The sequence below is a fragment of the Canis lupus genome, chromosome 2 (assembly GCF_011100685.1).
Source record: "Canis lupus familiaris isolate Mischka breed German Shepherd chromosome 2, alternate assembly UU_Cfam_GSD_1.0, whole genome shotgun sequence".
NCBI lineage: Eukaryota > Metazoa > Chordata > Mammalia > Carnivora > Canidae > Canis > Canis lupus.
The window spans coordinates 74,613,895-74,636,777 of record NC_049223.1 but is presented as its reverse complement, the minus strand read 5'-3'; the positions used below and the strand labels follow the sequence as shown (position 1 = coordinate 74,636,777).

The following is a 22,883-nucleotide window of genomic DNA, read 5'->3' as shown; positions in this document are numbered from 1 at the left end:
CCTGCTCAGTGGGGAGCCTCCTCCTCCCTCTCCCTCTGCCTGCCACTCCCCCTGCTTGTGTATGTGTGCTCACTCTCTCTCTGTCAAATAAATAAATACAATTTTAAAAATAAATAAATAAATAAATAAATAAATGCAGCCATCATTCACTTACCACCCTACAGTGCTGTGTCATTGTCCTAGTACTTCTATTAAGTACTTAGAACCTCTTCTGCCATCTATTTCCTCGCTACAATAAAGCTCTTATTTTAAAAATGCACTAATGGGCTGAGCACAGCATGATGTTCAAACCTGTTGAATCACTGTGTTGGACTCCTGAAACTGATGTGACACTGTGTATCAACCACACTCAAATACAAAGATTTTTTTTTACAAAGATTAATAAATAAATAAATAAATAATAAAATATTAAAATGCAAGAATGTGTTAGAACTACAAGTTATTAGAACACATTTAAGTTTCCTGTGACAGTGGTAATATGGGCACCTTATCAAATTTCTGAAAAATATAAGAAACTTAAAAAGACATTCTAAAACAATCTATAACCCTACCACCTAAAGACCGCACTATTAATAATGCTGTCCAGCCTTGGTAGTGCATACCTGTGAGGCCACGATGAGAGCGGTTGCAGCCCAGGTGTGAACAGAGCACTGCCCAGATGTGCCCTACTGCTCCAGTTCCTTGTGTTCATGACAGGATGTCATAGGCCTAGAATCTCAAAAAAGAGTAATGAAGATATACCATCTTCCTTATCAATGACATATGTCCAAGCAGCTCCCAGGTGAGCGCCTGTACAGTAATCAAGAGTATCCTCGGATTCAAGGTTATGCTCTGCCATTTACCAGTTCTGAGTCTAGATGAGTCACTTAATCTTTTGAGCCCACTGCCCCCTCTATCAACTGATAACGGTACTTTCTTTTCAAGGTACTTATGGATTCAAAACAATGATCCCTATGATAAAGTAGATGCTGCTGCCTGGTCCATGGTAGGCTTTCATTAATATTTGGTGCTAACACATGCACAGGGATGATGTAGTAATGGCTTAAAAATAGCCATCATTTATTGAACACTTACAGTCTTAAATACCTTGTATAGAACACTTTATGCTGTCCTTACAACAATCCAGTCAGGTATTATCCTCATTTTACAGATAAGAAACTTAAGTTTAGAGGGAGGAGTTAGATGACTTGCTCAAGGTCACACCAGAAGTAAGAGGTGGAATCAGGCTTTGAACCCAGAAAGTCTGACTTTTGCTCATTCTTAACCACTATAATAACTTCTAGGCAGCATACACTAAATGTTACCATGCTAAAATTTGACATTTGGCGGTCTTGAGTGCATATGATTGGTTTTTAAAAATTAGGATATCGCATATAGTTTCCAAAATATAGAGCAAATATTTGAGGCTGTCAAACTTTCACAGAGTGCTGGGCTCCCCAGAACTCAGTATGAAAATTCCTGAGGCAGTCCACTGGTAGTCCCAATTACTAGAAAGTTCTTGTCTGTATCAAAGTTGATTCATTTCTTTTCCCCCTTCATTCATCCTAATTCCACCCCTCGGAATCAGCCTGGAGTAAATCTCACTCCTCTTCCACATTGGTGATGCTCAAAATTCGGGTCACAGCCTGCAGTCTTTTGTCAAGTTTTTGTTTGTCATGTGTATGTGCTGGATCACAATATAAAATGCATTTCTTATCATGGGTCACAGTCAAAACATTTGGAAGCCACTGTTCTATATGACTATTCTTCAAGTATTTGAAGGCAGCTGTCATGTCCCACCACCTAAAGACACGGAACCTTTCCAGCTTTTGCAATAACTCCTTGTAGCATGTGGATTCTTCTCTTCCCTATGCTGGGTATCATCTTCCAGCCTTGTCACCAAATTCATCTGGGTCTCTCCTCAATCTGCCTTAGGAATGTCTTCCTTAACTACTCTCTCTTAAGGAGCACCACCCTCTCTCTCTCGGCCCCTGACCCTGCCTTATGTTTCTCAATGAACTTTTCACTAACCGACATCCTATTTTATATGTTTCTTGATTTATGGTCTTCCCCAACAGAAAGTTCATCACTGAACTCCCAGTCTGTTTCCTGGCACATACTGGTTGCTCAAGTTGTTCAATAGTATTTGTAGAATGAATGAATATGAGGGATAGACATATTCTAGCCATAGTGCATATAGATGTGTTCACAATACAACTCTCTCCTTTAGGAGCTACAGTCTATAAGGATTTAACTCACCTGACTATAAATACAAGTATGTTTTCACTCTACTACATGTTTAAAAAAACTTCATCATTTATGTTAGAATATTACCACATATTTTATATATTTATACACATATTCATGGGAAGTGTATGTCAATAATACTAAATCATGTATACTGTTATTTTACGTGGAACTTTGGGGTATTTGCTTGAGTAGTTTTGAGGACATGAGATTTTTATTGATTCAGTTATATATAACACTATGGTGCATCTTGAAAGTATTTTACATTTTTCAAAGCGCACTCAGGGAAATAAGCCACTTTGTACTTTTCATGAGAAACTGAGAAAGCATGTCAAAGAACTGGAAGGAGCTTTAGCAGCCTTCTAGTGACCACTAAATTCCAATCTCACCCTTTCATTTTACAGATGGATAAACTGAGGCCCAGAGCAGGGAAGCTTTTGGTGAGGGACCCCCAAGGAGCTGGAGTGGATTTGGGATTAGAACTCAGCTCTTTCTCGTCCACCCACTGCCTGGCACTGGAGCCCCCAACCGTTTGTACCCTCGCAGAGGCAGGGGAGTCAGAAGCCCATGCCCCTGGTAGGAGCTCGGTGGGGAGGGCACTCGGTGATTATCATCATCACCACTTTAAGTGGGGGCTTTGAGCGCACACCATCAGGGAGGAGGGCCTCAGATACTGTGGCTTCTTCCTGCACTGGGGCACCAACTACCTCGGCAGAGGAATTCCACACGTATCCACCAGGCCAGGGGGCTCAGTGGGTGTCTCAAGAGCTGCTCCAGGTCCTCTCCTCCCTCTCCGCGACCCCCGCGACCCATCCCAGAGCAGAAACGGCCTCCTACCTCGTCTGGTCCCCCTGGGCTGAACCTGACCTGCCCAGCCTCCCTGTCGCTATGGCAACCACAGGCCTAACATTCTAGAGTCCTCCTGCAGACCGCCTCCTGAGTACTCACATCAGCCAATGGTTTCCTGTGTTTCTTTAGCGTGAAAAGTTGTTGGCCAATTATCAGAGGCGTTTCAAAAGAAAAAAAAACCCTCGGGGAAACTGCCAGAATTTTAGGGTTCTGGTTAACTATGTCTGGATTAGTGGCAGAAACCTAATAAGGGTTTATCTAAGTAACCCCTCAAATATCCTGCGATAGACCAAGAGCCTTAGAATTTTGCCTACCTGGAAACCCTAGTTAAAAGAAGACAACCACCCTTCATCCAAGCCCTGTGTATAATAGTAAAAGAAAAAAAGATTGATAGGGGCAACGATACAAGGACAGACATACAGTGTTCCTTGAGCCCCTCTTTGCAGGCTTCAGAGCAGTCACAGGGATCTTGTCACTCTCCTGCTCAGAACCCACAATGCCCTCCCCCCCCCCCCCCCCCCCCCCATTAAATTAGGACAAACCCAAACGTCTTCTTAAGCTGTCTCTGGTCGGGTCCTCTGATGGCAGCTGCTACCACCCACACCCCAGAAAAACCTTGCACCAGCCACGCTGTCCTTTGGGCAGTTCCTACTTAATGCCAACCTCGTTCTGCTCTCAGGTGTTCCCTCTGAGCTCTCTGTGCCTCCAGATCTGAACCAAAAGTGGCTCTTTCTCCTCCTTTGGGGTGCCGGCCCAAATGCCATTTCTTCTGTAAAATGGGCATGAATGGGCTCAAAGTCTCAGGATCTGAAAAGACATGCGTGTAAGTGGAGAAGTGTAAGCGTGTAAGCCCCACGCACGTGTTGATTACACCTATTGCCTACTGCGTACAGGTGCGCACCCATCAAGTGCTCTAGGCTCCCTGGAGGACCCCGGGCATTTGCGGAGCTGCCGACGCGCTGGGAGGGCTGGTACCGAGCGCGGCCAACAGGTGTTAGGGGAGGGCCCCGCAAGGGATGTAATGTGGATATGGGCCCGAATACTCGAGAAGGCTCTGGGGGGAGCCGGGTCTTGAGGGACGCGACGGCTTCGAACGCGGGGTGAGAGTATCAGGTGGAGGAACAGCAGGAGCAAATCCTGGGGGTGGGGGAGCCCCGAGAATCGGAAGGTAGGGCTGCGCCCCTGCCGGGCAGCGGAGGCGAGCCGTCGCCGGGACAGGCGGAGGGGACGAGGGGAGTCGGTTCCCACGCCCCGGGCGCGGCCGCCAGCGGGGACCCCCTCCAGGTGAGCGCCGGGCTCCGGAGGGGCGCCGCCTCCCCGAGCCGCTCCCCCTACGCTGCAAGCAAGCTTGGCGGCGCAGCCAATGGCCGGGGGCTGCCCCGCCCACCGCGCCCTCGCAGCCACTCGCCGGCGCGAAGCCCCCTGAGCGGCAGGCGGCCTGGCAAATCAACGCGCGGCCTTTGAAAGCAAAACACTGCCGCAGCCAGGCCGCCCTGGAGTCGGGGAAGGAATTACGGAGGCTGCGCCCCGGGCTGCGCGGAGGGTCCAAGTCCTTTCTCAGAAACCTGTCATAGGTGGGCCTTGGAGGAGACGCCGCCCGGTGAGTAGTGATTAAGCCTGAGACGGGGCGGGGAGGGGGGGGCACTTGAAATTAGCCCTCATTTTTTCAGGAAAGGTAATGCACTTGGACTCCCCTAACGCCCCCTGGTACAAACACCCTCCCTTCTTGCTGTCACCAGCCTTGCCGGCCTGGGTCTCGCTGCCTCGGAGTGGTATTTTTCCCCCCATTTTTGCAAAGGGGGTGGGGGACCGCGGGATGGCCCTAATGTAGGGGATGATGGCAGGCTTTAGCAAATCAGGAAGTGAGATGCAGTAACTTTGCCAAAATCATTCCTCTAACGCGCCGGCTCTGGCTTCCTGGCAATAGCAGATGGTGGAGTTAGCAGGTGGGATACGGGGAGGCACTCTGGATCTGCACCGGCTGCTGGAAGTTGTGGTTTCCAGCTCCATGGGAGGGCACCGAAGAGTGTAACCCTGTAGTGAGCCAAAGCCCAGGAAAGGGGAAGGGCTTGGAGTAACTGGCACTCACCACCAGCCAGAACCTGAATCTTCAGGTGGTGGGAAAGTGTGTGTTTTACTGATTTTTTTTTTTCCCAGATAGAGCTAAATTCTAATACAAACCCTGCTCCTAGCAGCCATGAGCTGAGGTCCTTTCATCTGTCCAACCTGCTCTGTGGGTTGGTGAAATAATTCATTGAGATAAGGTCAGGGGATGGAATGGAAGCAAGCACCTAGAATTATCTTTCCTTTTTTTTTTTTTTTTTTTTAAAGATTTTATTTATTTATTCATGATAGTCACAGAGAGAGAGAGAGAGAGAGAGAGAGAGAGAGAGAGAGGCAGAGGGAGAAGCAGGCTCCATGCACCGGGAGCCCGACGTGGGATCCGATCCCGGGTCTCCAGGATCGCGCCCTGGGCCAAAGGCAGGCACCAAACCGCTGCGCCACCCAGGGATCCCTATCTTTCCTTTTTTTGAGTTAATGACCCTGTGCTCAGTGCTGGCTGTGAGGGCCTCAGAATTAAGGGGTCGCTGGGAACACAGCGTTGGCTGCTTGCCTCATGGGCATATGGTAGCGCTAGAAAAGTGCCTGGAAGGCGGAAAAAGAGTCACTAGGCAAGAAAGTGCACCTTACGAGGGAGGACAAGTTGCAAAGAATTCCTCCAAAGCTTTTCATCCAAACTCCTGTCTAGCTGAGGGACAGCCTCCTGTCTTTGCTGGTGATGCCTCGGAGGCCTGGGGATTCCTGAGGCACAGAGGGAAGCTGCTTTTTAAAAGGGAATTAAATGACAGCAACAGAAGCAAAAACAGAAACCCACCTGAATAAAGCAACTGATCCAAAGAAGGTTAGGAGGCCTGGGTTTCTATCACCCCCTTGGCATGTCCCGGAGGCCTGTTTGCTTTCTCTGACATTCTGTGGGCGGGGCTGGCTACAGCTGTTGTATCTCTGGAGTTGTGGCCGATTAGGCCTGAGTGAGCCGTTCCATTCTTTCCTGCGTGCTGCCCCAGGTGCTCCACAGGCCTGCCTTTAGCCAGTCAGTAGGTATTGTATGGAGGTCACCATGCCAAGCTCTGGGCCGGATCTTGGCAAGCTGCAACTGAACAGGGGATTCAGCAGATACTTTCCCAGCTTAGGCTCCGGTGTCCCTTCTGCTCCAGTCCAGGTTGAAAGCTTCCAAGGGTCTCACAGAGGTCCCTCCCTGGGCCACTCTCCCTTTCTAAGGCTACTATATCCAAAACACTAAAATACATAAATTTAACGCAGTCATGCTTTTCACCCACACATAAAAGCATAGTGAAGAATAATTATGCTTTTCACAAGATTCCAAATATTTATAGGTCTTTACAGTGAGGGAGGTCTGATTATGGGATGTGAGTTATAAAGTTGTCTGATGAGTGTACCTTGTGTGTATATATATATATATATATATATACACATACACACACCATATGTATATGGGTATATGTATAATTAACATATTGAATATGTACTGCATGTACCACCTCATCTGGAGGCAGCAGCAATAATTTAATTTTGAGGCCCTTCAATAAAGTGAGACAAAGTGAGCCAGATGGTCTTTGTGGCTGCCCCTGTGCTAAGCCTTGCATCCAGTGTCTGCTAGACATTGGACACTGATATATGACTGTGCTGTTCACACCAGGAACCAGCATTCCTGGGGGTAGGGCTAGATAACAGAAGGAACTGGAAGTTATAGGACAAGCAAAAGCCAACTTACTGAAGACTTGGGGCATAGCAGAGGCTGTGTCCATTTGGCACATAGCCCTCCATAAATATTTGTTGCATGAATGCATGAAAGAGATATTTGTGGGCAAATTAAATAATTAAGCTGATAAAAATAAAATTAATACTAATAATAGCTGCCATTCATTGACCATTTACTGTGCATGCATTTTACACGCATTATTTCATCAAATTCTCACAACAACTCTGTAGGGGTAGGAACGCTAATGTCTGTATTTTACAGCAGAGAAAACTACCTGCAAAGTTAAATGACTTGGCCAGGGAAAATAGGTAGCATATGACAAATCAAAAGCTAATTAAAACATTTTTATATTAAAATAGCATAGAGGGGTGTCTGGGCGGTTCAGTCGGTTAAGCATCTGGCTCTTGATCTCAGCTCAGGTATTGGTCTCACGGTTGTGAGTTTAAGTCCCCACATTGAAAAATAAATAAATAAACAAACTAATTAATTCATTAATTATAGACTTTGTAGTAGAATCCAAATTTGTATGGATCCCCCCTGCCCAGGAAGACCTCAGAGAAACCCTTAGCACTGTGGTAAGGGGTTTTACCCATGCCTTTCAGAACCCTGGGAGCATATATGTCATCTTTCTTCTCTATTTAGTAGAAAAGCTTGACATGTGCTGAAAATATCAGTCCAATAAAGCTAATGGGAATTACTGTCATTGCTCATTTTACTTGAGGCCACATTAATACCCCCACTTTACAGATGAGGTACCTGAGTCCCCCAGAGCTGATGTGATCTGGTCAGACAGTTCTTCTCCTAGGGCCCAGTGTTACCTCACTTGTGCTCAGCTGACCTTTGTAGCATCCCAGTTCCTCCACCATCCACAGAGGTAGCTTTTCTTTCCATTCTTTCTTCCCTAAGTCAGAACACAGATGGTTCCTTTTTTTTTATGGCAGGATATTTTTTTGGAGGCCTGGAGAGGTAGGCAAGGGCAATGTTTTACTTCTGTGGAAGCCTATAGAAAAGGCAGGATTTAGGATGTAATGAGAGGAAGAGAAAAGGTGATTCTTAAGGGCCAGAGGGAACAGTTCTGAGGTAAATGAGCCATGTCTTTATTAAGGGGGCCAAAGGCATGATACATTTTTTTTTTAATGGCTTCACTTCTCATGGCAGCTTATGTTTTGTCCTCATAGTATTCTCTCCTCATGTAACAAAGCTGGGCTCAATGCTTCATGGTACATGCATTTTTAATGTTCCTCCCCACCACCCTAGAGCACCTCCGGCATAGGGAATCGCACCCTTGTCTGTCTGCTTGGGAGAGAGAACTTGGCACTTCCCTGAGTGGAGGAGAGAAAGAGGCTGTAAATCATCCAGAAGAGCCTTCAAGTCCTCCGATGGCTGGCGAGAGGAGGTGAACGACGCCAGGATGGTCTCCAGTCTGGGCCCCGCGTAGCAGCAGCCGCTCCAGCTCCCAGGCCAGGCCCAGGGAATGTGCCACTTAGAGCACCATGGACCGAGCCCCCAGCGCGGCCCTGCAGCTGCGCCAGCTCCCACCCACGAGCAGCGCCCACCCGGTCGGTGAGGTTTCCTTCTCCTACAAGGCAAGAGCTTTTGTGGTTTGGAAATTTTGTGTTTTTCTAACAAGGGGGTAGCACAGTACAGCGTTGGCTCACAGACACGTCCCGAGTCTGCGTGCCTGTCATTGGCAGAAACAGGCACAACATGTGTAGGAGAACGTGTAATCCAGAGGAAAGAAATGTTCACTAAAATACGTAGAAATAGGGGGTTAGAGAAAGACATAAAAATAGAAAGGTAAAAAAACTGTTTTTAAAGTAACACACTCCTAGTTAGATTTGTTTGTTTTTAAATCACCTACTCTATTACTCGGGAGACAAGCTTTATTCATATTTCAGGATATTTCCTTCCTGTCTTTTTTCAGTGTTGCACATTTGGGATCAGGTTGTACAGAAAGTTTTGTATCTTGGTTGTTTCACTTAAGCCTATGTGTGGGTTTCTCCCCCATGTCATTGAGTAGTGCTTTAACATGTCCTTTTTGGATGATTGAGTTGTCATATCAAAATTTTCTGGATAGGTTCTCTATTGTTGGCTATTCAGGGTTGTTTCTAATCTAGGGTGACTGTAATAGACTTTTTTTTTTTTTAAGATTTTATTTATTTATTCATGAGAGACACAGAATGAGAGAGAGAGGCAGAGACACAGGCAGAGGCAGAAGCAGGCACCATGCAGGGAGCCCGATGTGGGACTCGATCCCTGGACTCCAAGATTGCACCCTGGGCGGAAGGCAGGTGCTAAACTGCTGAGCCACCCAGGGATCCCATCTAAGGTGACTGTAAACAGTGCTGCAGGGCATGCTTTTTTCCTATCTCTAAGAATTGGCTAGCCCCGGGAGAAATGGTCTGGTGCTTGATGAGCTAGGCCACAAATGCCAGAGCATCAAGTACACAGAACATAAGAAAATGCAGTATCAGTAGGTTCCGTGATGAATGGATGCCAAATAGACAAATACAAAAATACTAAGAAGACACAGAACACTCCCCCTAGTGAAATTTCTAATAAGTTTCCGTTTTAATTACAAATTAATATTTAGTTACTTATTACAGAAATACCTTCCTGCTAGAGCAGAGATAAATCAATCATGGTGACTCTACCAACAAGCTTAAGAATTGAGGGAGGAGGGGGCACCTGGGTGGCTCAGTCCATTAAGCTTAAGGCTCTTGGTTTTGGCTCAGGTTGTGATCTCAGGGTTGTGAGATTGAGCCTGGGGTTGTTGGGCTCTGTACTCAGCATGGAGTCTGCTTCAGACTCTCTCTCCCTCTCCCCCTCCCTGCTGTGCATGCCTGCTCTCTCTAAAATAAATAAATTTTTAAAATAAAAAAATGAATCGAGATGGGAGACAGGCACACTCGCCAAGTTACAAGCAAACTGAAGTTCTAGGTGGGATAAAAGGAAGAAGACCTGGGTTCGAATCCCTATTCTGCTCCTTCCTAGCTAAGTGCTGTTGGACACACGGCTTAGCCTCTCAGAGCTTCTGTCATAGGTAGAATGGTGGTAGTAACACCTCCCTCCATCCCTCATCCCTCCAATCATGTGGATCAATGGAAAAGCACCTAGCCCTTGCATGAAGCATGCAGGGGGGGTGCTTGGCTCAGAAGCGTCTGTGCTTATAAAAAGGAACAGAGGAAGGTATGTAAAGCAAAGGGAGGTGTAGTTAATTCTGCCTGGGGAAGTTGTTTCCCTCCTCCTTTATTTTGTTAAGGCTGTTGGTTGCAAGGAATAAAAACTCATTTCAGAGGCGATGAGCTGAAAGAGAAAACTATCATAAGGCTACAGGGTAGCTCCTGGAACCAGAGGTAGGAAGGGCAGTGGAGATTGCAACTACTGGGAAGATCTGATTGGCCAGCTTGTGTCAGGTGTCTACCATGGTCCAATCTGCGGTGGGGTTACACAGCAAACAGGTTTCTGGGGCTCCCTCTGGGATGGCTCTCAGTGGAAGGTGGTTATATGGGCTGGGTGGGCTGCCCCCAACCATCTCTTATCTTTGGTGCAGGGAGAACATTAAGAGGGCCCAAGTTCAGCTTGATCAATGGGGTGAAGTCAGGAATTTGCCTTCAGTGGCAGCTGTGCTCTCTGCCCTGGTTGTTGGGGCCGGGGGTCTGCGAAAAGAGGCCAGCTGCCCAGGAGGCAGCATCGCCAGGGGTTCCTGGCACTGGAGGCTCAGTTTCGGGTCTCGGTTTCTTCTTTTCAGCAAATAGGCATTTCAGCTGAGCACCTGCTTTCGGTGCCTGTGTGGCATGGATGGGGGCTGTATAAATACCTGAGATATCTTTTCCCTGAAGGAGTGTACAGTCTAGTAAGGAGGTGAGGGAAGCTATTTCTGTCAGTATCTTACCCTCCAGGACAGAATTTGATACAAAGGTAGAGATGCAACAGGTGTTAAGAGCATGGCCTTTAGCATCAGAGAAACCTGCCTTCAAATCCCAGCTCTCTTGCTCTCTTTATCATTATAACTTGGGGGGAAGTCGTGCAGCTCTTTGCAGGTCAGTTTTAAATCCATCCTATAGGGTGATTATGAGGATGACCTGAATGTACAGGTGAAGGAAACTGAAGCTGCCTGCACCATCCCGTTTCTACCAATTGAAATCCTACCTCTCCTCCCAGCTCCAGCTCAGATATCACCTTTGGCAGTTTTCCTGGCAAGAAAATGCAGGTCCTTTATCATGCTTCCACAGCCAGTTCCAATGACCATAGTAATCACCATGATCATAATGGCAGCTAACATTTGTTGAGGATTTACTATATGACAGGGACTGTGCTAATCCTCACAAGGCCCCCTAAAGCAGGTACTCTTACAATCCCATCTTACATATTAGGAAACTAGCACAGAGAGGTTATTTCACTTACCTAAGGTCACATAGTCAATAGGTAATAAAGCTAGGATCTGAATTGAGTCTGTGCATTGCCAAGGCCCTTGCTTTTATCCACCACTCCCTGCTGCCTGCATTGTGCCAGACACTCTGCGAGGCCCCTTCTCTCCCTGACATTGATTATTAAGTTTTGAAATGGCAATCCTGGGGAAGATAATGCCTCCCCTGCTAGAGAAGGTAAGCGTCAGGGAGGTGGCCTGAAGCGAGGTTACAGGTTAGCAGAACCTGCTTAGCCAGACAGATGCATCTTTTGTATTTGAATCTGAGTGACCCTCAGAGCAAGCCCAAATACGGTCTATACTTAACTATGGGCATTTTTAAGCCTAAGGGATTGTGGGAGGTCAGTTTAAATAGCAGGTGATGACTAGGTCTTATCGCCGCGGTGTTTAAATAGAGGCTCTTGTTGGCAGATGAAAAGCAGGTGTTGGAACAGGTGATCGGAGCTGAGATTTCACTCGGACACCACTACCCAAGGAAGGTTTTCTGCGTCTGTGACCTTTGGCTGCTTTTCTGGAAACAGTTTTTTTTCCCAGAGTTGTAGCTGGGAGAAGATCAGTTCTTGGAACCAGAAGGGCCCACCCTTAGAGCTGTTGCTAATAATAGTGATAGTAAAAATGAAAATGGTAAAGATAATAGTAACAAGCCAGGTCTGTGTTAGTATTTTTCATGTGCCAGGTGATCTTTCCACTCGTGCCTTATTTCATGTGACGTGGCAATCCTGTGAGAGTTTACAGTCACTCCATTTTTCAGAGGGGAGGCTGAGGCTCAGAGTTTAAGCTGATCCCCCCGAAGTCACACAGGACCCCAGCCTAGGACTGTTGGTCTTTGTCGTCCACACAGGGAACCTGAAACAGAGAGAGAAGTGACTTTGGTCTTGCTGCCCTGCCCTTGATACTGAGGTCTCTTGAGGCCACACTGAGAAAGCCACTGAGTCTGACACCTTGCTGTCTGCTCGTCGTGTGTTGCCCTCATCCTACTCCCCTCGCCGGTGGCAAGTCTCCCATCCAGAGACTGTGCTATGAGTATAGTGACCAGAAGTCCTGGCTTGTGCCTCATGTCTGTGTATATTAATAGAGCCCCCTCTATTCTCCTGATGTCCCAGTTGGGTCTACCTGTGTCCTAATTATAAGCTTCCTGATAGTTGGGAGGCCTCACTACTTCCTCATCTGTAATATGTTGGAGAGCACAGTGTTGGGGGGACGTCTTCAGGCCTGGCCCTGCCACTTGGTCGCTCTGTGACTCTGGCCAAGTCTTGGTCATTCTCAGGTAGCTGAGATCCTTGTACTTACCTTCAAGATGAGGATGGCCCCTGCCCCCTTCCTCCCTCTTTCCCACCTCAGTGGACTGTGCCCAGTGAAGTCAAGAGCCAGTTGGGAGCTAGGATTAACTGTTGCCTCAGAAACATCCTCCGTATCTGACATTGCAGGTGAAGGAAGTCAAGAACCAGAGACTTTGCAGGTGAAGACGCTGGCCTGAGGCCAGCACCAGGCGTTTCTCACAGCCTGCCCCTCTGTGGGAAACTGTTGTTTCAGTCTAGGACAGACTCTTGCAGTCCAGGGCCGAGTCCCTGTTCTGGATTAGCTGTCCACGTTTATTTGTTGAACACTTACACTTTAGGTAACTTCTGTGAACACACCTGGAATAGTTCCTCTGCAGAAGGGGAGCACAGGGGCTTGTCCAGAGGCAGAACCCACCCAGGCATCACCCCTCACCTCCCTCCCTGCCGGCATCCCCAGGCACACCCATTGACAGTTTTTAAGCTCTGAGGTCTGGAAGAGGAGCTTACTCTCAGGAGTTCTGCTCACCTCAACTCTTAGGCCAGACACCTGAGGGCTGCTATTAGGTGTATGTTCAAACTGTGTAACCCCTGGGCCAGTGGCATTGCCTTTGCTTGACTTTAAATGCTCATAAAGTTGAACTAAACACCACTTCCCAAGGGCTGGGGGCATAATTAACATCGGTGAAGCCCTTTGAAATGCCTGGATGAAAGGATATTTAATTATATTGCGCTGTTACTAAGCACATCTGTCCATAGCCAGTTATTATGCATGGAGATTAATATGTTTGTGGAAATGGCCTATAAAAGAAACCTCAGCTGCCCACATCACGAGTGGGAATGTAGCACTTATGAGGCGGAGTTTTTTTTTTTTCCTAATTTCTTTTATCACTTATGAAGGACACCCCAGAGCACGCAGTGGGAGACGGTCCAGGGGAGTAGTTACCACCAGGAGACTGGAAATCATGCCTCGAGCCACACAAACCCTTTTGTCCCCACCTTGGGCATGTTCTTGTACTTCTCTGGGCCACCCTTTGTTCAGAGTAAAGTCCTTTGAGCTTGTATGCAGGGATGAGGACTCCTAATAGTCCCCACTTTGTTGGTTGTGGTTGTGGCCCAAAGACAATGCATGGAGAGGGCCTCGCACCACACCTAATCTGCATGTATGAAAATACTCCAGGAAGACCGGCCTTTATTAACCTTTTAACCTTGTTTTAACCTTGTTTTTAACCTTGTTTTTTCTGCTGCTCAGACTGGTTATCCTTGTGAGTTTTATAATTTTTATTTTTTAGATTTCGGCCCTCACCATTCTCCTCCCCAAAATAGTGTTGACTTCGTGCAGTGGCAGCAGCTGGTTTTCCTTCTTTTTTTTTTTTTTTTTTTTGAAGATTTTATTTATTTATTTATGTGACACAGAGAAAGAGAACAGAAGCAGGGGCAGTGGCAGGCAAAGGGAGAGGGAGAAGCAGACTCCTCGCTGAGCAGGGAATGGGCACAGGGCTCCATCTGAGGACCCTGGGATCCTGACCTGAGCTGAAGAACCACCCAGGTGCCCCCCAGGTTTCCTTCTTGATCTCTTTACTTTCCCATGGAGGGTTGTTAACAGCACAGTCTCAGGCAGCCTTGTGGATTTTGTCCTCATCTCGTCAGAGGACAGCTTGGTCTCTTGGGGTAAAAATAAGCTAGCGGCTAGCAGTTATAGGTTGAACTATATGAAACTGCCATTTTGTGTAGATCAGAATGGCTGAACAGTGGCAATTTCATAAAATTCACCCTAATTCTAAGTTCCCAAGGTAAGTGCTTTCTTCCCATGATCTCAGGAAGGCCACACACCAGCTCTGAGAAAGCAGCACTGTCATCCCAGCTAGCCAAGGAGGTGAAACAAATTTCCCAGCCCACCTGCCTTTGAACCTGTCTGTAGCCCTGTGACCCCTGCTTGTCCTCTGAACAGCACTCACTCTGGTCTTAGCTTTCTGTACAACCCCTGGAGCCTATTTCCAGTTCGCCTTTGTCCCCATAAAGGAAATAAGGCAGCTGTGAGGTGTTGTTGGAGCCAGAATCAGTCCTTTTGTCTCCTACCTGCCCGAGGCAATTGCTGTAGAATGACTGCCAGTTAATACCTTCAGCCATTAATCATTAGTGTAGGTAAACTGAGTTTCTGGGCTGATTGCCAGACAGGCAATCGGCCCCAATCTCTACCTCCATGAGGCTAAGGTCCTTGCTCTGTATCCTCTGTACCACACTTAGGAAAGGGCTTCCTTTGGGGTGTTCACACTTGACCCTCTAAAGAAACACCGTGTATTTCCTCATTCATATCTTTGGTTGACATCTAAAACTTAAAACTTGTGTTACAAGTTTGTAAAGTATGTCATTTCTGGCACATTTTAATACTAGTATTTTTTTTATAGCCCCTAGAATATAAAGCTCCCCCACTCCCTGCCATCAGCTTTGTGAAAAAGCTCTTATTTAGCAGTTGGAAATTTTACATCATTCCTTTTTCTCCTTAATTTTGTATTTCCCTTACGTTTCCCCAACAGAATTTTGTCCACAAACAGCGTCTATCTTTTAACATTTAAAAATGGTATGAATAGGGATCCTGGGTGGTGCAGCAGTTTAGCGCCTGCCTTTGGCCCAGGGCGCGATCCTGGAGACTCGGGATCGAATCCCACGTCGGGTTCCCGGTGCATGGAGCCTGCTTCTCCCTCTGCCTATGTCTCTGCCTCTCTCTCTCTCTCTCTCTCTCTCTGTGTGACTATCATAAATAAATAAAAAATTTTAAAAAATGGTATGAATACTTATAATACTTCTCTACAAGAAAAAATGTAAAATATGCAAATTTCACTTTTTAATATTTTCTTTGATAGAAGGTGTGAAACAACAAAAATTCAACCAAATGAATTTTGAAGATCTGATTGGCTTTATTAATTGATTCCTGAATCAGGCAGCATCACACCTAGCAAGTGGAGGGGAGCTCCAAAGGCCTCTAGAAAGGGAAGAGGGTTGTTGTGGGTTTTTTTTTTTTTTTTTTAAGATTTATTTGAGAGAGAGAGAGAGAAAGAGAGAGAGAGAATGCATGTGTATGAGAGGAGGGGAGTAAGCGGAGGGAGAAACATTCAAGCTGACTCCCTGCTGAGTACAGAGCCAGACTTGGGGCTCAGTCTCATGACCCTGAGAATGTGACCTCAACCCACCATCAAGAGTTGGCACTTAACTGACTGAGCCACCCAGGTACCATGAAAGGGAAGAGTTTTTAAATGCAAGACAAAGTTATAAACAGAAAAAAAAAAGAATTATTTCAGGTGAGTTGACCTACATCTGGGGACAGAAGGGTCTTATTAGCTGGATTACCTCATCTTCCTTTGGGGTACAGAGAGGGCCCATGTGACAGATTACCTAATTGATGCCAATCAGAAGATTCCTGGTCTTCCTGACCAGTTTAAGATTACATTTCTGGAGGAGGCTAGGACTTCATCTGGGTTAGGTGTGAAGCCCCAGTTTGGTGACTTGGTGTAAGTGATGCCATTTTGGGACTCTGGTTTTCTTTTTAACAGGTTCTGACTCAGTTCAGAAGTTCTTTATTGATATAATTGAATAAAAGCAATTGATGAATGTAATATAAAGTTCTATAATTATTAAGCATAAAGTAACATTGTATTAGGAATGAATATCTCAGTGAGAAGAATGGGACTTTTCCCCCTAATATTCAAGAAAAATATTACTGATTGCTAGAATGAGACATTTTTTAGCATCAGTTCTGTTGCAGGTTTTGGGTTTTAAAGGTAGAAGTGCTGAGAACTCATTCATAAGTACATAAGTACCTGGAATGGAAAGAATGTTACTATAGCAGCATCCCTAAATTCTTTCAACTCCTTTCATGTTATAAAGATCACATAGTGATAGGGGTACCTGGGTCGCTTAGTCCATTAAGGTTCCATCCCTTGGGATGCCTGGGTGGCTCAGTGGTTGAGCATCTGTCTTTGGCTCAAGGCATGATCCTTGGATCCGGGATCAAATCCCACATCAGACTCCTCCTGGGAATCCTGCTTCTACCTCTGTCTATGTCTCTGGCTCTCTCTCTCTGTCTCTCATGAATAAATAAGTAAAATCTTTTAAAAACAAAAAAAGTTTCCAACTCCTGATCTCAGCTCAGGTCTTGATCTCAGGGTCATGAGTTCAAGCCCCACATTGGGCATCATACTGGGTGTGGAACCTACTTAAAAAAAATCCACGTATGATAAACTATTTTTATTGACTTATTAGTTAACAGTACGAAGAGAGCTTCCTTTATTTTTCTTCAAAATAAAGTACTATATACAGTTAATTTACAGTAGGATTTGTTTTGTTTTCACAATGTAGGTTCCCTTCCCTTCTAGGTTTTTTTTGGCTGGTCTAATAATTAAATCGGCATAAGACAGATTCATAGGAGAAAAATTTAGCTTCATACATATGGGAGCCCCAAATATGCTGAAAGGAGTAATCAAAGCAGGCAGCTTTTATACCTTTTAGACAACGAAACAGTAAATTTGCGCTTGAGGTAGTAAATTAATGAGGTAGTGCCAAGGTTTGCTTATACAGCCTTCATGGCCCTAAATTTCCTATCTCTGGTGGTAAGGATGTGTCTCTTCCTCCTGGTTTATATCAGGAGGGTACTTTCACATGGGAGATTTTATTTCCTGCTGTCAAGGGGACAAAAGGAGATTCAGAGTACCCTTCCTTTACTGGCTATTTCTTAAGTAACTTTAATTCAAAATAATCAGTTTGCCAAAAAGACATATTTTGGGGTGATATGTACTCCTCAACAATTTCTGTTAGGTTTACCAAAAAGGCATTGTCAATTATACTTATAATTTTTCACTTATAGGCACATTGGATTAACCTACCTAGAAAGGGTTGGGGAAATTAACATCTTATTAATTTTACTACACCACTGTCTATACTATATTTCAATACATATATTTTATTTAAAAAAATGTTTAAGTAAGCTCCACACACAATGTGGGGTTTGAACTCACAACCCTGAGATCAAGAGTCACATCTGACTGAGCCAGACAGACATCTCAATACATGTATTTTAATTATATACTATAATATTTTTTATACTGTAATATTTTTAAGATTTTATTTATTCATAAGAGACACAGAGAGACAGACACAGACAGAGGGAGAAGCAGACTCCTCATAGGGAGCCCGATGTGGGACTCCATCCCTGGCTCAGGGATCACGCCCTGAGCTGAAGGCAGACACAACCACTGAGTCACCCAGGCATCCCTGTACTATAATATTTTTTCAGTATAGTATTTGTACATATAAATTTAATTATAAATTCTTTATTACATGCTTGAATATAGTCATTATAATCCCCAACACAATCACTAAGAAAATAAATTGTGAAGGAAATGATAAGGGAATTAAAATGGTACACTAGAGGGGCACCTGAGTGACTTGGTTGAGTGTCTGACTCTTGGTTTCAGCTCAGGTCATGATCTCATGAGTCAAGAGATTGAGTCCAGCACTGGGCTCTGTGCTCAGCAGGGAGTCTGCTTGAAGATTCTCTCCCTTTGCCTCTCTCCTGGCTCATGTGTATGCTCTCTTTCAAATAAATAAGTAGAACCTTTTTTTTATGGTATACTAGAAAATATATCTATTTAACACAAAATTAAGCAGTAATGGAGAAACTGAGGAACAAAAAAAAGACATGACATGTAGAAAACAAAATAGCAGAAATCCTTCCTTATCAGTAATTACATTAAATGTAAATGACTTAAACTCTCTAATTAAAGGGAAGAGATTGACAGAATAGATTTTTTTAAAGAAACATAATACAAAAAAAAAGAAACATAATACAAGTATATGCTATTTATAAGACATTCACTTTAGATTCAAAGATAAAAATGAAAAAAAAGAAAAAGATAAAAATGAGGGAGATGCCTGAACAGCTTAGTTGGGTAAGCATCCAATTCTTGATCGCAGCTCATGTCTTGATTTCAGGGTCGTGGGTTCAAGCCCCAATTGGAGACTACTTAAAAAAAAAAAAAAAAAAAAGACAAAAATGAAGTTGAAAGTAAAAGGATGGGAAAAGATATCCTATGCAAGCAGTAACCAAAAGAGTTGGACTGGCTATACTAACATTAGACAAAATAGAATTTAAGATGAAAATTGTTCTGAGTGACAAAGAAGGACATTATGTAATGGTAAAGGAGTCAATTGTATCAAGAAGATATAACAATAATAAAATATATATGCACCAAAATACATGAAGCAAAAATTGACAGAATGGAAAGAAGAAATAGGCAGTTCAGCAGTTCTCATTGGAGACTTCAGTACCATACTAGCAGAAGATTGGCAAAGGAATAAAACAATGTATAGGAATAAAACCTGAGTGGCTCAGTCAGTTAAGCAGCTGACTCTTGGCTTCAGCTCAGGTCATGGTCTTGGGGTCCTGGGATCAAGCCCCACATTGGGCTCCATGCCCAGCAAGGAATCTGCTTGAGATTCTTGCCCCCTCCCTCTGATCCTTCCCCTACTCGTGCATACTCTTTCTCTCTCTTAAGTAAATAAATAAATATTTACAGAAAATAAATAAAAATACAAATACTTTAAATGCTCATCATTATCTGAGCTTCAGCACCAGCTTCACGGTCTTTTTGCTGGTGAAGTGTCTTGTCTCCATGTTGATAGCTGCTGACTGATCAGGATGATGAATGCCAAAGATTGAAATGGCTGTGGCAATTTCTTAAAATAGGACAATAATGAAGTTTGCTACACTGACTCTTCCTTTCACAAACAATTTCTCTGTAGTGTGTGATGCTGTTTGAAAGCATTTTACCCACAGAACTTCTTTCAAAATTGGAGTCAATCCTCTCAAACCCTGCTACTGCTTTAGCAACCAAGTTTATGTAATAATCCAAGTCATTTGCTTCATTTCAACAATCTTCACAGCATCTTCTCCAGGAGTAGATTACATCCATCACTTTCTTTGCTTGTCTATAAGAAGCACCTCTCAGGGCGTCTGGGTGTTCAGTTGGTTGAGCAGCCAACTCTTGATTTCAGCTTGGGTCATGATCTCAGGGTCATAGGATTGAGCCATGCATTAGGCTCTGTACTCAGCGTGAGATCTGTTTCAGATTCTCCTTCTGCAAACCACACCCCACCCTGGCCCCTGCTCACATTCATGGTCTCTTACTCTCTTTCTAAAATAAATAAACAAAATCTTTTAAAAAATACTAAGAAGCACCTTTTATCTGTTCAAGTTTCATCCTGAGATTGCAGCAAATGCAGTACCATCTTCAGGCTGCACTTCTCACTCTAGTTCCCTTGCTGTTAACAAATCTGCAGCTACTTCCCCCATTGAAGTCTTGAACCGCTCACAGTCATCCATGAGGGTTGGAATCAACTTTTTCTAAACTCCTGTGAATGTTAATATTTTGACCACTTCCCATGAATCACAAATGTTCTTCCTGGTGTCTAGAATGGTGAATCCAATCCTGAAGGTTTTCAATTTACTTTGCTCATATCCATAGAGAAATCACCCTCTATGATAGCTATAGCCTTAAGATACGGATTTCTTTTTTTAAGATTTTATTTATTTTAGAGAGCAGGGAGCAGAGCAGAAGATGGACAAGCAGACTCCATGCTAAGTGCAGAGCCCCATGTGGGGCTCCATCTCACAACCTTGAGATCATGACCTGAGCTGAAATCAAGAGTTGGATGCCCAACCTACTGAGCCACCCAGGCACCCCAAGAAATGTATTTCTTAAATAATGAGATTTGAAAGTTGAAATCACTTCTTGATCCATGGGATGTAGAATGGATGATGTGTTAGCAGGCAGGAAGACAACATTAATCTTGATGTACATCTCCATCGGAGCTCTTGGGTGACAAGGCGCATTGTCAATGAGCAGTAATGTTTCAAAAGAAACCTTTTTTTCTGGGCAGTAAGTTTCAACAGTGGGCTTAAAATATTTTGTAAACCATGTTGTCAACAGATGTGCTCTCATCCAGGCTCTGTTGCTATATTTATATAACATAGGCAGAATAGATTTAGCATAGTTCTTAAGGGCCCTAGGATATTTGGAATGGCAGATGAACATTGGCATCAGCTTAAAGTCACCAGCTGCATTGACCCCTAATAAGACAGTCAACCTGTGCTTTTTTTTTTTTTTTTTAAGTAGGCTCTATGCCCAGTGTGGAGCACAATGTGGGGCCTAAACCCACAACCCTGAGATGGAGACCTGACCCAAGATTAAGAGTCAGATACTGAGCCACCCAGGTGCCCCTGTCATTTGGCATGGACTTCTCCTCTCCAGCTATGAAACTTCTCGATGGCATCTTCCAATAGAAGGCAGTTTGGTCTACATTGAAAATCTGTTGTTTAATTAGCCACCTTTGTCAATTATCTTAGCTAGATTTTCTGGATAACTTGCTACAGCTTCTACATTAGCACTTCTTTACCTCACCCTTTTATTTTATGGAGATGGCTTCTTTCCTTAAACCTCATGAGCCATCCTCTGCTAGCTTTAGACTTCTTCTGCAGCATCTTCCCCTCACTCAGACTCCATAGAATTGAAGAGAATGAGGGCCTTGCTGTGAATTAGGCTCTGGCTTAAGGAATGCTGTGGCTGGTTTGATCTCCTATCCAGACCACTCAAACTTTCTCTGTATCAGCAATGAGGCCGTTTTGCTTTATTATCATTTGTGCATTCACTGAACACACACTTTAAAAAATTTTTTTTTTATTTATTCATGAGAGACACAGAGAAAGGGGGGCAGAGGCATAGGCAGAGGGAGAAGCAAGCTCCATGCAAGGAGGCCGATGTGGGACTTGATCCTGGGACTCCAGAATCCTGCCCTGGGCCAAAGGCAGGCGCTCAACTGCTGAGCCACCCAGGCGTCCCTGAATACACACTTTTAATTTCCTTCAAGAACTTTTATTTTCCATTTACAACTTGGCTAACTGTTTGGCACAGGGAGTCTAACTTTCAGCCCATCTAGCTTTTGAATATGCCTTCCTCACTGAGCTTAATCATTTCTAGTTTTTGTTTTTTAATATTAAAAAAAATTTAAGTAATCTCTTACACCCTGCAATGTGGGGCTTGAACCTACAGCCCTGAGATCATGAGTTGCATGATTTGCCAGCTGAACCAGCCAGGTGCTTTAATCATTTCTAACTTTTGACTTAAAGTGAGAGACATTTGGCTCTTCCTTTTGCTTGAACACTTAGAGGCCTTTATTGGCCTAATTTCACTATTGTGTCTCAGGACATATGGAGGCCCCAGAACAGGAAGGGAGACAGGCAATAGCCTATTGGCAAAGCGACCAGAACACACAAAGCACTTATTGATTAAAGCCACTGTCTTACATGGGCATGATTTATGGCACTCCAGAACAATTACAGTCGTAACATCAAAGATCACTGTTTACAGATTACCATACCAAATATAATAATAGTGAAAATACTTGAAATATTGGAAGAATTACAAAATATGACACAGAGGGGTACCTGGGTGGCTCAGTCAGTGAAGCATCTGCATTTGGCTCAGGTCGTGATCCTGGAATAGAGCCCCATGTCTAGCTCCTTGTTCAGTGGGGGGGAGGGGGGCTGCTTCACCTTCTCCTTCTGCCACTCCCCCTGCTTGTGCTTTCTTTCTCTCTCCCCCTCTCTCTCTCTCAAATTTTTTTCCTCTCAAATTTTTTAAGTATTTATTTATTCATGAGAGACACAAAGAGAGAGGTGGAGACACAGGCAGAGAGGAGAAGCAGGCTCCCCGCAGGGAGCCCGATGCAGGACTCCATTCTGGATCCCAGGATCACGCTCTGAGCCGAAGGCAGACACTCAACCACTGAACCACCCAGGTGTCCCTCTCTCTCAAATTAATAAAATCTTTAAAAACAACAACAAAATATGTCACAGACACAAAGTAAGCAAATGCTGTTGGAAAAATAACGCTGATGGACTTTGAAGCAAAATTAACACAAACCTTCAATTTATAAAACACACAATATCTGCAAAGTGCAGTAAAGAAAAGCACAATGAAACAAGGTATGCCTGTATAAACGTTTGAGAACTTAGATTAGGCAACAGTTTTCTTTTCCTTTTTTTTTATTTAGAAAAAACTGGCTTGTGACACCAAAAGCATAGCAACAAAAGAAAAAATAGATAAACTTTATCAATATTAAAATTTATGTACGTCAAAGCACTTTATCTGGAATAAAAATATGACCCACAGAATAAAAGAAAATACTTGCCAATCATATCTGGCAAAAGTTTGGTATCCAAATATGTAAAGAACTCTTACAACTCAAAATTTTTTGAATGTGCAGA

At 44.3% G+C, this 22,883-nt stretch overlaps 2 protein-coding genes across 9 annotated transcripts in view; one reads left to right on the top strand and one right to left on the bottom strand.

The window, feature by feature from the left end:
- Positions 1-4,226, bottom strand: part of STPG1 (sperm tail PG-rich repeat containing 1) — a 49,632-nt gene extending 45,406 nt beyond the window's left edge. Inside the window, exons 1-3 of one of the 8 annotated variants that reach the window (XM_038531596.1) lie at positions 3,977-4,226; positions 3,739-3,882; positions 603-708 (exon numbers count right to left, since the gene is read on the bottom strand). The gene's annotated coding sequence lies outside the window, so the exon portion shown is untranslated. The other 7 variants (XM_038531592.1, XM_038531593.1, XM_038531594.1 and 4 more) reach the window with 7 other exon arrangements.
- A 310-nt stretch (positions 4,227-4,536) lies between these two features.
- The window catches only part of NIPAL3 (NIPA like domain containing 3), a 53,655-nt gene continuing 35,308 nt past the window's right edge, over positions 4,537-22,883 (top strand). The window contains 2 exon segments of the mRNA XM_038531588.1: positions 4,537-4,675; positions 8,114-8,442. Of these exon segments, the coding sequence (XP_038387516.1) occupies positions 8,350-8,442 (93 nt within the window). The 5' untranslated portion in view covers positions 4,537-4,675; positions 8,114-8,349.